The sequence below is a fragment of the Thermobia domestica genome, chromosome 7, assembly GCF_964235325.1.
Source record: "Thermobia domestica chromosome 7, izTheDome1.hap1.1, whole genome shotgun sequence".
In the NCBI taxonomy this organism is placed as follows: domain Eukaryota; kingdom Metazoa; phylum Arthropoda; class Insecta; order Zygentoma; family Lepismatidae; genus Thermobia; species Thermobia domestica.
In genome coordinates, this window is record NC_137460.1 from 76,379,043 (window position 1) to 76,391,485 (window position 12,443).

Genomic DNA, 12,443 nt, shown 5'->3' on the forward strand with positions numbered 1-12,443 from the left:
TGAAAGTCCTTCCATTTTCAGCTATTTGTCCTCTCAGCGTTCTCTGTGTATAATTATGTATGCAGCACTTAACAAAGTAATCAAACCTACGAGACCACTCTTCCAAACGGAGACAAGCGAAGCGATCTCCAGTTCCTCCAACCAGTCGCAGGATAATCAGAACTAAGAACTAAGATAACCCGTTAGGAAAGTCTAACCTTATACATTGTTTCTCCCTATGTGAGGCTACTTTCCATTTTTACGTTGGTCACGTAGGCTAATGTTCAAAATAGGACATCCGTCTGAAAGTAACCCTTCTATTCTAAGAGGGTTGAAATAAATATATTCCACCAAAAGTGGAATATCAGAAGAGATTTTTTAAAAAAAATATTTTTCCACTTTTTCAAATAAAATATTAAAATAACGTTAGAGTAAGAGGTAACATCAGAATAAAAGAAAATATTTATATGGACCTGTTGGGAGAAGTGCATAGTTTTAGTTCCAGAATTTATTAGAATTCAAGAAACTGTGATTAGCAGTCCATATCAGCGTAAAGGAAGCCATAAGCAATCCAAAAAATGCATATTTCATAAATGTGCAATGGAAGTGCAATGAATTCCCCACAGGATATAATTCCCAGACATGCTCTCAACGGAATTCTCAGATATGCTATGGTTTCAAGGTGAGTCCAAAATAGGTAAGTCTTGACAACATTGAACTTAAAATGCTTCGGCGGAAAGTCGGAAATGTTGTGATCGCAAGCTCCACGATTCTCGTGTTTGAAGTAACACGTGCTGGAATATATTTGGCACTATATATTTAACGTTTTTTTCAGATAGCTCTAATATTGCTAACTTTCACCGAAATATTCTGTGTTCGCTGCTGTAAAGAGGTACCTTTTATCTACTTTGAACCCACCTTCAAATCAAAATATATCTGAGAATTCGATTGAGAGTATGTCCGGAAATTATACCATGTAGGGAATACCTTGTACATTTATTAAGTATGCATTTTTGGATTGCGTTGCCTTCCTTCACACGAACCAGCACTCCACGATGTCTCGAATTTGAAATAGGGCATATTGAAATCTAGCTTTTCACGATTTTGGACAGCCCTAGCTCTGAAACTATGCTATTTTCCATGCAGATCCAGCAGTTTGTCTTATTTTCATGTTAGGAATCATCTTGTCGGTATAGTTTATTAAATCCCTATATATGTTATTTTTTTAAATACAGGTGGAAGAAAATGGAGCATCATGATGTTGTTGTAGAGTGTGCCAAATTTGCCTTAGACATGTTGGAGTATCGAGATGATTCTGCGTACCCACAGTTTCCATCGTCTGTTAGATCTAGAGCCAGCTTAGATCATTCCTATAATCTTGGTAAGTATCTATCTATATGTCACTGAAATTGAAGAGACTAAAGTGGTCATTGTTGCAGTTTAATTGTTTATTTATTTATCTATTTAGTAATTTATTTATTAATCTTTTGAATTCAAAGCAATGAGAACTGGAGCGAAAGTATCATAAATGTGGGTTTTATTAAGTAATCAAATACTAGTTCAGTGTGTTATTTTTATGCATGTTAGAACACTGTTGTCTAAATGAGGAAAGTAACTTCCATATTTACTTACGGAAGTTATAAGTTGCATTAATATTTACAAGATAAAAATGGAAGGTCGCGGTGGCTCAGTGGTAGTTCTGGTGCATGGTTCGACTCTATTTCCCGTGAAATGGGCTGTGTGATGGACGAACACAGTATGCGTATGTATTCTCAGGGTTCTCCTCTTTCCTCCCACTTCCTTCATCCCACTATTTCATTAATTTCGTCAGCATCATTTTCTGCCTACATGGCATAACAGTGGGACATAAAACTGAGATTTCATTTAATTTTTAGTAGAAGAGAAAAATCTTATCTTACGTAAGGCTTCTCTGACCCTTTATCAGTGAATCTTCTTACGCTACACTCCAAGCTAAAACAAGAGGATAGATTTGTCTCTCTGTAAAAAGAACCCTGGTTAAATTTGATATCTTTGTACAGAAAAGATATGTTTAATCCACACTTTCTAAATACACTGATTAAAGATGTAGAAACTAAATCATATGGAAAGCCATTTAAAGGGTATTGGTTGTGCTTCATTTGTTCTTCGTTTTCGACATTGTATCTTTGAAAAAAATTAAGTAAGTGTCAGTACAACGTTTTTAATCAAAATTACAGATAAATACAATAGACTTCATTTTATAGTACGTGACCGACTAGTGATAAACGGTTCAATATTACTGACATTTCAAAATATTTTCTTAATGTTTTTGTGATGCAGTTTCTACGTGTATATTTTTAAGCAACGTATTGGAAAGTATGTATTGAACTTACTTGCAGTTTCTTTTTAAAGATTTTCCATTTAAGCATGGGTTTCTACGTAGGGTTCATAGTGACCCTGAAAGTCAAGGAAATTAAAATGAGTGAGGGAAATGCTTCAAAATATGGCGAGAGTCGGGGAAGTTGCTGTAATTCACCGAAGAGTCACAGAAAATTCAATCAGATTTGATGAAAGTATTCAGTGTTTCCGTTACTAAGGCGGTGTTAGGAGGCATTACAGTTGTTCATAGAAGACTGAAGAGCACCTTAAGGAATCAATGCAGATTCGAAAAGATGATGGAAAAAAAGACTGTACAAAGATAATTGTGATTAGACATTAAGAAGCTTGAGAAGCACCAAAAGATGTTACAACTTAAAGCTTTGAGACAAGAACAAATTAAATAGAAAAAAATTAGGTGCTATAGAAGAAGAAATTAAAATAGGTTTGTTTGTTGTAGATAATCATCAAAAAGACAAGCCTAATTATGATACATGTTTATTTATGTATATGAGTGTATTCAGATTGTCGTGATATTGCATTAGCGTGTAAGTATTGTTTCGTTGTCATGTTTTATTGTATTCCAAATACAGGAAGTTTTACAAGTATTTACAGTTTGAAAGTTCGCTTATACTGTATTGTAAAGAATACAAGAAGAACGTTGGACAGCAGTGGAAATGGTGGAGGCAGATTAACTTCCTTTTTTTCGAAATCTTATAAATTATAGTGTCTCGTGTCAAGGAAAATACTTAGTCATGGAAATTCAGGGAAATCAGTATCAGAATTTCAGTGTGAACACTGGTTGGACAAGATTTAGGTAGTAGCGCAGGGGAAATTGATGTTGATAAAAGGGTTAGAGAAGCCTTCAAAGTGTTTGTGGTGTTCATTTCCAGGTGGAAGGTAAGAAAAATATTTATCCTTTATTAGCTTACAGTTTCAGCTTTCCGTAGAGGCACAATTAACTACTTTGTGAAATTCGAAACCTACTAAATTTTACGTATGTTTATGTTAGTTCACTGTTAGTCGGAATCAATAATGATGAGAGTACTCGAAATGCTTTGAGTTTTGTTTGGCCTCTAAGGAGCAGAAGCGTGCTGCGGTCTCTATATACATGCCTATTACTTTCGAAATATTGTGAAATAAAATGAACTAATCAAATGATTTTGCATAAAATTTCATTTGTGTGGAAAGAATTCTTATCAAGTAGTACATATCATTTCGTGTGTTTATTGTGTCGATAAATATAGATAACTGCAATTATTGTGTCGATAACTGCAACGCAAAATTGCGATCATGTCTGTTCTCTTGACACAAAGAACTTAGTCATACAAATGTATAAATTTGCATTAAGTCACGGGCAAAGCTCAAGCAGTAGGAAACTGTTGTACGAGTATTAAAATAAAGTATGTGAGATGACTGGTCCGTTAATTCTACAATGTCAACAGTGTTTAATAGAAAAATGTACAAATATGGGACATAGCATCAATTGATAAATCTCATCGAACTAACCAAAGTGATATGGGTGAGTACAGATCTTCATGTATAGATTGTTAGAAAGTTCAGATAAAACAGACTTCTTTGTGAACCTAAAAATTGATTCTGTATGATAACTATACACCTATTACGGCGTAGGAAAATTGATACTGAGGTATACTCTTTTTCAAAGTTTCATTATGATACTAACAAGACAACGTGAGAGACCCGGATTCGATTCCCGGCGGGAGCTCGTGTTCGGATTCCACGTTAATCGATATGTCCTGTCTCATATAGCCTCGCTGCTGAAAGGGACGTCAAACTCAACTCAACAACAACAGCAACTAACAAGACAACAGGTGACAGTATGGTTAATGAGACATGGCCCAAAATTATGATTTGTTCTTTTTTTTTATTTATTTATTTAACTGAAGTATTTTCCAGAAATACTTACATCAGTCGTTAAGTGACGTCGCGCTGAAGAAAGTGGGATGCTTGAGGATAAATTTTCGCGCGTAGTTTTCGAGACAATGTAAAGAACGAACTTGTGTAGCGCTAAAAGGATGTTTTTCCATTGCAAATAATAATTTATAGTTTTTCTTTGCTGGAGCAGATTGATTATTTAACGTTATTTATTTATTTATTTAGTGTATATGTAGAAATACATTCTTAGATAACAGCTTGTACTTATTATTTTTATACTTTTTTATGATGGTGGTGAACACAATTCTAACAGTGACACATTCGCTATATGTAGAAGAAGGCAGTTAGTTATGTACAGGGTGGTGTGGATCTGACTAACACATTTCAGTGTTGATTATTGTGCAGGTTCGGTAGCGTGGAATGGGTTGCAGGTGATGGATTGGAAGAGGATAGGAATCCGTAAGAACACCATTTCAGCTACAATAGACATCGTTGAAGTGTTGAGGAACGTGTTTTCTTTGTCCGTACTTACGAAACGAAGTCAGCGATTGTTCAGACATTTTATTGTTAGATGACGTTGCTCCAAAGGCGCTTTGTACCTGGTAACTGTTACAGTGTTCTTATGAAGTAGCATTGTATTATGCACTTCTCATTTTCCACTCGCAATCCACTCCAAGCTTTCGCGCCTGCACAGTATTAAACTTTCAAATGTGTCAGTCGACTTCGCATTATGTGGGAGGCTCGGTGACACTGTCTCAGTGTATTTTGTGTCCCCATATAGAATAACGATGTCATCTCTGATTAGTGATGCAAAATTTCCAAAGATATTGAACTAGAGGGAAGTTAAAAAAAAAAAAAAAAAAAAAAAAAAAAAAAAAAAAAAAAAAAACTTGGAATCAGGGTTGTTTTGTTTGAAACAAATTTTATATACGTTTTAAACATTTTGTTTTAAAGATGTGTTAATTTTTATTTTATTTCATTTCTGTAATAAAAAAAAAAAAAAATATCTGCCAGAGAAAGGAAATTGTCAAAAAGTGCTTCCCATTCAGAAGACTGTTTTCTTCCTATGTGAATGTTTTAATTTCTCGAGGCTACAGCAGGTCAATGGGGTGATCTACAATTAATTTTGTCTTTATTTTACCCCCCCTTGTTTTTAACGTTTACTGTATTGTTTAAATGCTTATCAGTTAACTTGCGATGAAGTGTTGTTGTCGAAAGTTGGACTACTCGTAGAACTGATATTAAAAATAAATAAAAGAATTATCATGGAAACGAGAGTTTTTGTGTTGTATTCAGTAAGGAAACAAAGTGTTCTTTGCTAAATTGCGGTTTTGAAATTACAATTTTGCAGGCATTCGTTGATACAGTACATGTTGGTTCTGTCTCCATACAAACATACTTCAGAGAAAGAAAGAATCCGAAATAAAAGAAAGAAAAACTAAGTGACAAGGTGCAATCTAGAGTTTTGTATGACTACCGCTAGAGAAAGGCGTCCGTTTAGAGATCATCCGCCCTTAGCCCGAATTTCAGGTTTTGGAAGCAGGAATGCAGATTTAGAAACTCTTTTCTGGTCAAAGTCCACAGAAAAAATTTGAAGTTCTTACACCAAATAAATAAGGACTTAAACTTACACCAAATAAATAAGGAAGCGATTGTTTATCGTTATTCCGTTGTTATGCCGTAGTTTGGAGTTTGTGTGTTGTGAAACACAAGTTTTCTTGATTGTGAATATATTATTGTATATATATTTCAGACAAATAAATATGGAATGTCAAATTGAGAAAAGTGATCATTTCCGTCATATTTTACTCTTAGAGTTTAACCGAGGATTCAGTGCAGCTGAAGCTGCGAGAATAATTTTCCATCTTTTCCGTTCTCTCTCTAACCACCTTTAGGGGCAAGTGTTTCCTGATGAAGCTTCTCTTGACCAATGGCTAACATATTTCTTTCAGTCAAAACCAAAACAGTTCCAGAGATAAGACATTGAACTGCTACCTGAACGTTGGCAGAAGGTAGATAGTAGCATGATAGTAGACATGAATACATCACTGAGTGATTGTGAGTTAATCTGAGTGACAGTAAAATGTATGCAATGTATTGTTACATTCCTAGAATATGTTGATGTTATGTCTATGTTGTATTTGTATTTGAATTAACAGAACAGCAGAATAAAAATAAAATATAAAATATAAGAACCGCACGAACTTATGCATCGACCCAATATATTTCCTCCGCATTTACTTGGTGTAAGAACCTCCGACTTGTTCTGTTGGACTTTGCTTATCAAAAGGTTTCTAAAACTACCTTACTGCCCCCAAAATCTGAAATTCAGGGTGGGGTTGGAGGTGGCTGTCCTCCTGCCCCACTGACGCTCGTGTCTAGCGGCTGTCATGTGAAACTTTCGTACGTCATTTCACGTGGTTTTAGTTATATCGGACTCTTGACTACGAAGATAGTACGTTTTGAAATATAAAACTCATATGCTGAGCAAAACTGAACCTTATTGGAAATGAACTTGGATCCATTGTGTTCTCAATACCCCAAATATTACTTTTCTCCAATAAATTATTGACGTGAAAAAAGCAACCAACTACATAGGTTTGCAGAAAATATTCTTAAGTTAACACAACATGAAGTGTGCTTCAAATATTACTTTCCGAAAATTTGTTTTTTAAAATTTTATTAACATCAGTGTTCTGAAATAGTAATCAAATTTTGCAACTAAAATCTCACCCCACCTCCACGAAACGCGAGCTTAGCCCCTAAGGGCATAACTAGGAAACTTTTATAAACAATAAGTCCGAAATGACTTGTTTTAGGGCTAAAATAACCGCACAAGCGTATTCTGGTAACATTCTAGTCTTAAAACATGTAACATGACTCCCTTTGCATTTGAAATTTCGAATACCAATCAAAGATGGCCGCCATGACTTGATAGCACCATCTGATATGTTACACCACTTTCAAGTTTCATCATTCCCCTTCAACCCATTTTCAACACAAGGGTGGTGAGGACATTTATTTCACCATGTATATTGATAGATTGTGTGAAATCTCCATACTAGGTACATTTTAAAATTACCTAAACAGCTTATTACAACCAAGAAAGTACGTATGAGAGCCACTGGCAAGAAGGTGTAATAAAAGGGGTTCAAAATTACTAATCTATACTGAAATATTCTGTACCCAACACAGTGTAGTCTTAACCAGGATAAATAAATGAAAAGATCGGTTGCAAGCAGTGGTGTTATTCAGCCGGTTGTTAAAATATTTCGAGTTCGCAGGACCGTTTGTTACACCCAGACATAACGGTAAATTTTACGCATTTATACCCAAGAACAGTAAATTTTAGTTTAACTTTTTTTAGAAATTCTTACAGCTAAAGGGTTAAAAATATGATTCCGCAGAACAAAGTATAAGCGGTTTATTTCTTAATCTCAAATGCTCAGATATCAAGAATAAAAACTGGGATTACATGAATGTAGTGATGAGGGTTATTTATATTTGAAACGCATACCTATCATTATCAACCCGGAGTGAGGTTTCCCTGGATTTTCTTTTCACACTAGACAAATAATGGGATGGTACTTGGGATAATAGTCCCAGGCCACTTACATCCTTCCCTAATCCTTTCTTCCTCCGCAAGGGAGCACGGTTGCTCAGTGATAGATATCTTACTTCTGGTACATGGGACTCCCTGGTTCGATTCTCGGCCAAGTAAGTTTGTGGTGGACAACATATTGTCCGTAGGTTTTCTCGGAGTGCTGTTTGCTTCCACATTCTCATTCCACCAATTCTATCAACGTTCACTTGTCTTAATCATCCGTCTCGCTTTAGCCTAGCGAGCATAATCGTGGAATGTTAAACTAAAAAAATTAATTTCTTGCTCCCCAATTCCCAGGGTAGTGTGATCGTGAGGGACGACATCCCTCATATGCCATAGATTCCGAAAACCCAGAAATGTAATTCCTAATCCTCATCTTAACAATTTTAGATATCACAATATTGTTGACGATAATTTCTCCAAATTCCACACGCGACGTTTATTTCTATTTTCTTCAAAGGAGTGTCTGCACTTTTGTATTTTCTAACACTAACATCCCTGCCTTGCTACTGGATCCAACTAGACCACGCACGTGCGCACTTTTGCGATTGTAGCGTAGTTGCGACCTAAGTTGGAAGCGGAACTTACTGCCAGACGTGCTTTGTATATGGATTTGGACAGATACAGATATTAGTAGGCAATGGGAGCATATTAAATTTCGTATGTGTTAAACTATGGAAGTAGTAGTAGAAAGTTTCGCAAACATAAAATGACTAGTAAGATGTTGATCACGAAAACAGTGTTGAAGAAAACGAGGTTTAAAAACAGAATATCATTTAGGAATTTGAGAAGGTATATAGAAAGTTATAGCAAATTTTCAGTTTGTTTTTATTCCGTAGACGTCATTTTTCACCCCTTCTCACCGCCAACTCGGTACCAATAGAGGCTGAACTTCCAGTTAAACGACATCTGGAGTGTCATTATTCTGACACGCAAATACGTATATATGTCTGTCTATAATTCTGTACGAATATATAAAAGACTCCTTCCTATACGAAAACTTGATGCATGACTGTCACCAAATTTTTGTATAGAAGGAGTCATCTAGAGCCACCATATTTTGTATACAGATCAAATCACTTGCAGAGTCAGTTTTTCGATTTTGACTTGATGGAAAGTCGGAGGGTTAAAATTTACAAATACATGTATTCACAGTGAACCATAGTGATTATGAGGTAAGTAACCCTTTTTCTGTGTTCCAGATTGTGCATACCTTTCTAATCTTCGAATTCCTTTGCATTAATCTCTTCCCGTGCGAAGGATGGGCATATTAACTGGCCAAAGGCATTGCTCGTCGTTATATATTTCACAAATTACTTTACTTTCAAAGATTTTGTTTAAATATTATTCTTCCCATGCGAAGAACTGGCTCTTCTGCTAGTTAATTTGATAATTATTATAGATGTGTCTACTGTTATGAAAAAAGTTTCCGCTTAATACAGATGTATTTTCTTCTTGGGTGAGTAGGAGCAGGTGTTTTTTTTTTTTTTTCATCACCATGCACCGAGGTTAAGGGAGAAAGTAATGATAAGATAAACCATAATGGTGAGTTGGAGAAAATGGAAGGAAGCAAGAGAACCTCGAGAAAACTCACGCACACGGTGTTTATTCTCCGCAAAGTTAACTGGCGGGAGTATGAACAATAAATTGTTGTATTAACTGAATACACAATCGAATATCAATCTAGATAAGAAGCATAATATAATTTAACATTTTATTGTATCTAACATTTTATTGTTACTAATTTATTTATTTATTTTATTATAAAAGTGCTTGACATTTTTCGGTATCCATTATTATAATACAGTATAGCTAATATGGAATCCCATAGATAGCTGTCAGTAATCGGGTAGACCATGATCAAATAAACAAATCAAAAAAGTCGGAAATTCGGTAAAATGATAGCGGAAAAAGAGATGTAGCCATTGTATTTCTTCGTAAGGTGTTTTCTGAGGTGAAGAGTCCGTAAAGGTTATGCTTACTTTTCTATTACTTTTCCAAATTTGCACATCCATGCGATAAGTATTGTGCAAAAGGTATTTATAAGAGAAAATCCCTTTCTGAACGTGACAGATCATCCAACACGTTTGAGATTAAAAAAAGAAAAAAGAAACAGATGACATTCCGTATAATATAATCTTTAAACATTTAGATGTACTGACCTGTAGGTTATCGGTTATTTTGACACTGAACCTTGTCATTTGTTTTCTTAATCCTGATAACCCGAAAGAATTGTAGAGTCACAGTAATGTAAGAATAATAATAAAAAATCACAAATTTTAAATCTGTGATTATCAAAGAATTAAGTTACCGAGTGGCTTTTCATATATGACAGAATACGTGTCAACTAGTATTTAGATTTTCTGTGTCCTTAAATTAGTACACGTTCTATAGAACTCCTGGTGTGTCTACTTCATATATTAGTGCGTGATGTCTGTACAGCAGCCGATTATCATCTCTGTGCATCATACTTTTCAACGGTACGTATAATTATTTGTATAGCAGATGATATGACGAGAAGAAACAAACAGATAAAAGAAGATTAAACCTCCCAACCTTTGACTTAGTTGAACGCGATAATAGGAGAGAAAAATCGTATTGGTTTCAATCGTTAAGCTTCATTATAGCGTAAGAAGTAAGTTTTTGAATAATCATGATGCTTCAGTTATAGGTAATTAAATAACTTGTTATTATTTTTATTTTCGTAAACACTATGCTCAAATTTTGAAGTTAATAAATGAAAGCCGCAACATATTCAGCTACATACTTATTGCAGTAACGGAAATATGCTTGCTAACCAAAGAATTCTTCCATTGGAACCTAACCCGCAAAGACGATCTGGAAATATACAATGAAGACAGTCCCGTACACTAAATTGAAAAGCATATTTCCGTTACTTTTGCATATTTCCGTTATTTCCTTTTGATAACTCGAATTGTGCGTAATTTGTGGGTTGCAAAAAGGAAATCTTGCCCAAGATTGAAAGATCGGGTAGACCTGAATTGATTCTGTAAAATTGATATTAGTTCTATACAAGTGCTTGTCGTTTGTATGTCGAATTCAGTACGTTTTATAATAATTGGAAGTGTTAGAATGCGTAGAAAAAGGAAAGATAACCTTCGTTGGATGAAAACTGAATTGATCCCAGATTGACAATATCTGGTACAATTTCAAGTTCATATTCGATATCACACTAGCAACAAAATTTTTATTAGTCACTAAATGAATCTCATTGATCAAGAATTGTGGAATAAAAATTAACCGAATTCATTAAGGAGTATTGAATACTATTGGTACGAAATAGGAGTGATACTTTCATGTGGAATATTAATAATAATACTTATTATTATTATTATTTGATAATAATACTTATTATTTGAAAAATGGTGAAAATGAAATATAAGTTAACATTTTCTACAGAAGTGATGCAAATATAATACGGAACACGATGTATCAGTGGTGGAACACTCACCTTGGTGCAGGGGGTTAGGGATGTACACGAGTCGAGTCGAGACAGAATTCTTCTGAGAAAATTCGAGTCGAAACACAGCTCTTCCGATAGAAAAATATACGTTTTTCGAGTCGAGACATCACTTTTACAGCACATTTTCGAGACGAGACAGCCTCAAATCTTGTCTCGTGCGCATCCCTACAGGGGGTTCTTGGTTCGATTCCAGGCTAGGTGAGTTTGTGATGTCCGTGGATTTTCTCGGGGTTTTCTCATTCTCATTTCACAACTTCATTCATAACCTTTACTTTTTGTAATTCGGGGGCGCGGTGGCTCAGTGGTAGAGCGTTCACCTCCGGTGCTTGGGGTCCGTGGTTCGATCCCAGCTCGCGCCATGTGGACTTTGTGGTGGACAAACACCGTGCTCGTGGGTTTTCTTGGGGTTCTCCCGTTTCCTCCCACTTTCTTCATTCCACCATTTCACTCATTTCTCATTATCACCGTCTCCTTTAGCCTAACCGGCATAACCGTGGGACGTTAAACTTAAAGATTTTTTTTTTGTAATTGTCCGGCTCCTTTAGTTTACAGAGAATAATCGTGTAACGTAAGACAAAAAGTCTTTTTTTTTAAACAATGTTGTAGGGGAGAAATAGGCATAATATCTCGAGAACGTCTGATGAAATGAAAATATTTATTTAACGATTATTTGTGCACTGCTTTTAATAGACAGAGTTCCCATTGATCTAATGGTTAACCTATGTGCATGTGCATGTGGTCCCGGGTTCGATTCTCGATGTGAGATCACAAGAAATTAAAGTTCACAGTCATTGATTTTCATTATTCATCCGTCTTCTTTAGCCTAAAGGACATGAGATGTTAATTTTTTTTAATGTATGTATGCATCAGGGAAAAATCATTTTGATGTGCTAGTTCAAAAATTACTTCTTTAGGATGCTTAATTGTATTGGTTACATATAAAGTCTGGAATCACTCGGAGAATGATAAAACAACATGCTCGAGGGGTTCACTACATTTCGTAAAACGGGTATAGAACTTGGCACGCACGTCTGATCTGAGTTCTTTTCTTACTGGCAAATTGCCACAACGCTACTTACAGTGAACATATCCTGTTTCAAGTTCATTTGAAAGCAATTTTGCAAT

At 35.3% G+C, this 12,443-nt stretch overlaps 1 protein-coding gene across 4 annotated transcripts in view; it reads left to right on the forward strand.

The window, feature by feature from the left end:
* The window catches only part of Tsc1 (tuberous sclerosis 1 protein hamartin), a 109,982-nt gene that overhangs the window by 45,633 nt on the left and 51,906 nt on the right, over positions 1-12,443 (forward strand). For all 4 annotated transcript variants that reach the window (XM_081764869.1, XM_081764872.1, XM_081764870.1 and 1 more), the window contains exon 8: positions 1,215-1,360. In XM_081764869.1, coding sequence (XP_081620995.1) covers positions 1,215-1,360 — 146 coding nt within the window. The remainder of the gene's footprint in view (positions 1-1,214; positions 1,361-12,443) is intronic.